General features: G+C 33.1%; 1 protein-coding gene across 2 annotated transcripts in view; it reads right to left on the reverse strand.

Moving 5' to 3' along the window:
- The window catches only part of LOC130811241 (benzyl alcohol O-benzoyltransferase-like), a 5,440-nt gene extending 670 nt beyond the window's left edge, over positions 1 to 4,770 (reverse strand). The window contains exons 1-4 of one of the 2 annotated variants that reach the window (XM_057677466.1): positions 4,205 to 4,770; positions 2,367 to 2,643; positions 368 to 964; positions 1 to 199 (exon numbers count right to left, since the gene is read on the reverse strand). The exon at positions 1 to 199 is cut by the window's left edge and continues 667 nt beyond it. In XM_057677466.1, coding sequence (XP_057533449.1) covers positions 162 to 199; positions 368 to 964; positions 2,367 to 2,643; positions 4,205 to 4,675 — 1,383 coding nt within the window. In that variant the 5' untranslated portion in view covers positions 4,676 to 4,770 and the 3' untranslated portion in view covers positions 1 to 161. Of the gene's footprint in view, positions 965 to 2,366; positions 2,644 to 4,204 lie in introns of both variants that reach the window. The other variant, XM_057677465.1, reaches the window with a different exon arrangement.

The raw sequence follows: 4,770 nt of genomic DNA on the forward strand, positions 1-4,770 counted from the left end.
GGTAAGAAAATTTTCCAGATCGGAATTTCTAGACTGGTCTAATTTTTGTATCAAACCAGACCAGACCGAACCGTGTGCATCCTTAGTGGAGTTGCCTGCTAACCCCTTGCTGCATTTAACAAGAACAATTTTTTTCTTAGGAGATCTTATTGCATAGCTTGTCAAGACAGCAAAGATAGACTCCCACCAGCATTTAATCCTAGATTAATCAAAAAAAAAAGAATTAAATTCTTAATTAATTGTCCCACAAACCAAACAGGAACAACTATAGATTTGGTACATAATTTTATTCCTATATGAGCCCTACTAGAATTGCATTTTGAGCCTCATAAAGACGAAGACATGTAAAAAGGTGGAGAACCCTTACCCAATAATCCATTTATCTCCTTCACAAAAATTTGCATAGCATCTTCAGGCAAACAAATGAGAACCAAAATCCCTTTTTCCCCTTTTTCATTCTTAAATGCAACATTGAATGAAATAGGCATCATATTCCCGAATCCAGCTTTGGCGGGTCCGCTATAAACGGGTAAACCCCACCCGTAATCCACATTCTCAAGCCCGGCTTTAGTTACATCCGAAACAAGGAAAGCTCCCTGCGCAGTGAAACATGGCCTATTATTCAGTACGAGGAAATCAGGTAGTGAGTTGACGAACTCTGGTGTGACGGCTTCCTTAGCTTTTTGTACAAGGTTTACAGCGTACTCAATTGGGTTTCCCGTAAGCTTGCTGGCTGTGGATATGGCTACCGGAAGCCCGAACCCGTTACCGTAATAGCCTGATGGAAAAAGGTGGGGGAATCGGTATCGAAAATTGGAGAGGCATATGAATCGAACAAGTTCTTCTGCGTCGGGTCGTAAGGCAATTGTACGGCATCGCCAAAGAAATGCGCTTAGGAGTTCGAATGTGGTTGCTTTTTGGTGTGCCGGTAAGAACCGTCTTAGAGCAACAATTTCCTTGGGTCCTGTGTTCATGAAATTTTAATTAGGGTGGCTGAATAGCGAATTCAATACCACAAAATTATAATTGAATAATCAAATAGTAGAGCGTCTCTAATCTTTGGAATTAAAGTTTTAGCACAGTTGTTGTTATAAAATATTTTTTTGTTTTTTAATAAATTTTTTGCAAGTAATATTTACAAGAATTAAGAAAGTTAGAATTTTTTAGATAGTAGATATTTTTTTATTGAATAATAATTTTAATGGAGGTAAAGTGGAGACCATAGACACTAAAAAAATATTAAAAGAAAATTAGCGAAAAAAATATTGAGACCACAACTAATAAAAATATTTTTATAAAGTTAATGGAAATCCTATATTAATCATAAGAAATATAAAAATGTTAAAATGAAATTAGTGGAAGATATGTGAGGACCAAAAATATTATCTATTATAAAATATTAAAATGTGAATAAATAAGGTTATTTTTGTCCAAATTCTATAAAAAAAAATAGATTTATTATTTATAAAAATAACAGATTAAACACCTCAAATGACAAGTGGAACTTCTTTAAGAGACGGGAAGAGTATTAAAAAAATGAAATTAAAGATTGTGTGACTCATTGAAATCATGTTTCTTGATGGCTATAGGAAAAATGGACATGACTTTTCCTCTTGTACATCAATTTTCTTGTGTTTTGTTTTTGGTCTTTTATATTTGTAAGTGTGATGCGGTTTCTGTTATAAATACCTCATTTACACATTAGTTGTTTAGTTAATTACTTTTTTTTTTTAATTCTCATTCTCTCACTTCAAATACAAATATAATATGTAATCTCTGACTACACTCTCTTCTCCATCTTTGAACTTCATTATAAAACCTTCTTTGAAGATTCAAGAAAGCTTTTTTAAAATCAATAACACATCTGGATAAGGGAGAATCGGATGAACCTTGTTAATTCTCTTTTGTTGATTATTTAATTGTTTAAGTCTTCCAATTTGTGATTCTTAAACTAGAATTTCTAAATTTCAATTCTTCTTATTTAACTCACTTTTGAGGTATCATAAACGATTTAAATGTACCTGATTTTGCATAAGTATTATAATTCATCTTTAGTACTGAGTTGTCAGACATATAAAAAGTGGTTAAAGCGGAAAATAACAACGAAATTGCTAGAATTTTTTAGCTTAATGCATCATCATCATCACTATGCATTGTATCCCAATCATAGCAAAAAGCTATAATCGGGAGTCTAGAAAAGGATAGAAGACGGCATATCTTATCTTTATCAAAGAAAGTTAGGGTCACCAATGTTTATTTAGCTTGATGCATTGAATAAGAATATACTATGTAACCACCCATACAAACGTACCATTCATACATATAACAGTATATTTGTACAATAAATTAAAGGTCATTGTACTTACCAAAGAAGAAAGACTTGTGTACCGGTTCATCCGTTGGAATAGTAGTGGTGCCATCAAGGTCTGATACGACATCATATTCGTGGTGGTGATAGGTGACTTGAGGTGTCGTTCGAGCGCTAAAAATGTGACGATCCCACACCGGCAAGGTTGAAGGCGATTGCAACCCGGGAGCAAGCTCGGCTATTGCATTCATTAATAGGACTAGGCCTGGAGCATCGGCAAATGTGTGATTATATCGCAACCCTACTATAAATCCACCACATTTCAGTTTCGTCACCTGAGCATAAATCATAAATTTTTACAATTTTAAAATAATAATTGCTCGTTTAATTCTTTAAACTAAAAATTTAACTTGATAATTATGTTTCAAAATATGTTCCATAGTCTCAAATATATGACATGTTGGCCTTGTGGCCTATATACTCCTACATACCTATTTCCTCCCAACCTTCAATAGTGCAAAGACCATGTTCAATTAAGGCTATGCTTAGAGTTAGGTATATACTTTCTCCGATTCAGAGAACATGTTTTTCATTTTTCTTTTGGATAAGTTCACTTTAAATATCTCATTTCTATTTAGAGTATCTATTTTTTTTACCAATTTACTATTTAAAATTCCACTTTAATTTATAAAAGTACTCTTTGTTTTACCACTTTATCCTTAAAATCACATGTCACCTACTTATTTAGAGTGGTAATTATCCTTTTTAATATTTACTCAAACTAATATGATACATTAGGTGTGAGTTTTGAGGGAGTCTTTAATAAGGCTATGCTAAATAAGATTTAGGTAAATATTTACGGGCAGAAAAATAAAATCGAAAATACATGACTTAAAAATATATAAAATTAAGAAAATATCATTGTGGTAAAGATGAAAAATTTATTAGAGAATATGGAGTAATATTTTATAGGTCTTGAAACCAACTTAACCAATAGGTACAGCTTCAAGAAATCAACTCATATGCGTAAACTGATTGTTAACATATGCTCTAACAAAAATGATTGTGAGGCAATGGAGAATGAGTAATGGAGAAATTAATCTCCATATTTTGACCGTAAATTTCTACCCAAGTAGAATGATAGGAAAATGTCTCCTTTCTCCCCCAAAGTAGAGGTGATTGTATCATTTTATTTTATTTCCTCCATCTCAACCTTTAAAATTATCACTATCTACCTCATTTTTATACTTTAACTTATATTTCTACCTTAAATATTGTGAAGATTTAAATAAAATTTTGTTTGACTTATCGTCATCATTATACCTAATATTTGCCTCATAGGAACTATAGTCAAGGTCTAAGGAGAGAAGAAAGACGACAACTCATATCTATAAAAGAGAGTGCGGTCAAATAGTCCCTCGGCTCAAGAAAAAACTTAGAACACAAATTAAGAGCACAAATTATTGTATGAGATGAGCTCATTGGGAGACAAATCTCATATATGGGTTAAATAGTTCGTCTCATATACTTCATATTACTTCATCATTTTCAAATTACTTGCAACATTAAAAAGATTGCAATATTTATTTATTATCCTTAATTTTTGATTAATTTTTAATCTTAAGTTAAAATATAGTAAAATGGGATATTATTTGATTCTTACAATACGAAGATTATTAAATTTTTATAATTTTTTATTATATATAATTAGAGATATTAAAAATTAAATACTATATTAGATCACGTGAAAGAGTAAATATTGCAAGTATTTCAAAAAGGATAAAATATGACAATATAAACTCTTTAATAAAGGTCGTCTCACCAAAATACAACCTCACGCCTAACTTAAATAGGAGTGATGGATGAATTGCGTTAGAAGAAGGGAGTATATTTTACCTGAATTAGCATCAAAGGAGTATCCAAAAGCTCAGTTGAACCAGGAACATCAAAAAGAAGTTCATCCAAACAAGGAAAAGGAGGCACAAGATTATCCCCAAACTCATGAAGAGTAACATCAGCATATGCCTCAATGAACAATATTCCTTCACCATTACACTCCACCACCAACTTCCCCCCTGCTTTCTCCCTTAACCGCCCAGCCAAGGGGTAATAAAACACCAACGCCTTCGAAACCGCCTCCTTCAACACCTTAGCTGGGTCCTGCCCTCGTAAGGCCCCACCGGAAGTTTCATCATTCCGGTAAATCTGAATTATCGGAATATGGAAGCGTAAGGATCCCTGATCGTCGATATCGGAAAGTTCCTTGAACTCGTACGGGGTCAGTTTCGCCGGAGAAATATACTCGGGGGCCTGTCTTGTGACGGTAAACACCAGGGATGGTTTTGTAGTGCATTTGGACTGGGCCATTGTCGGGTTGATTGTAAAGATAGTGTCAATTTGTTTGGTCTTTATTTAACGGTAGGCAGGTCGTAGCTAATAAATGTCATATTTATAGACTGGAG

This window comes from Amaranthus tricolor, chromosome 4 (assembly GCF_026212465.1).
Source record: "Amaranthus tricolor cultivar Red isolate AtriRed21 chromosome 4, ASM2621246v1, whole genome shotgun sequence".
In the NCBI taxonomy this organism is placed as follows: Eukaryota; Viridiplantae; Streptophyta; class Magnoliopsida; order Caryophyllales; family Amaranthaceae; genus Amaranthus; species Amaranthus tricolor.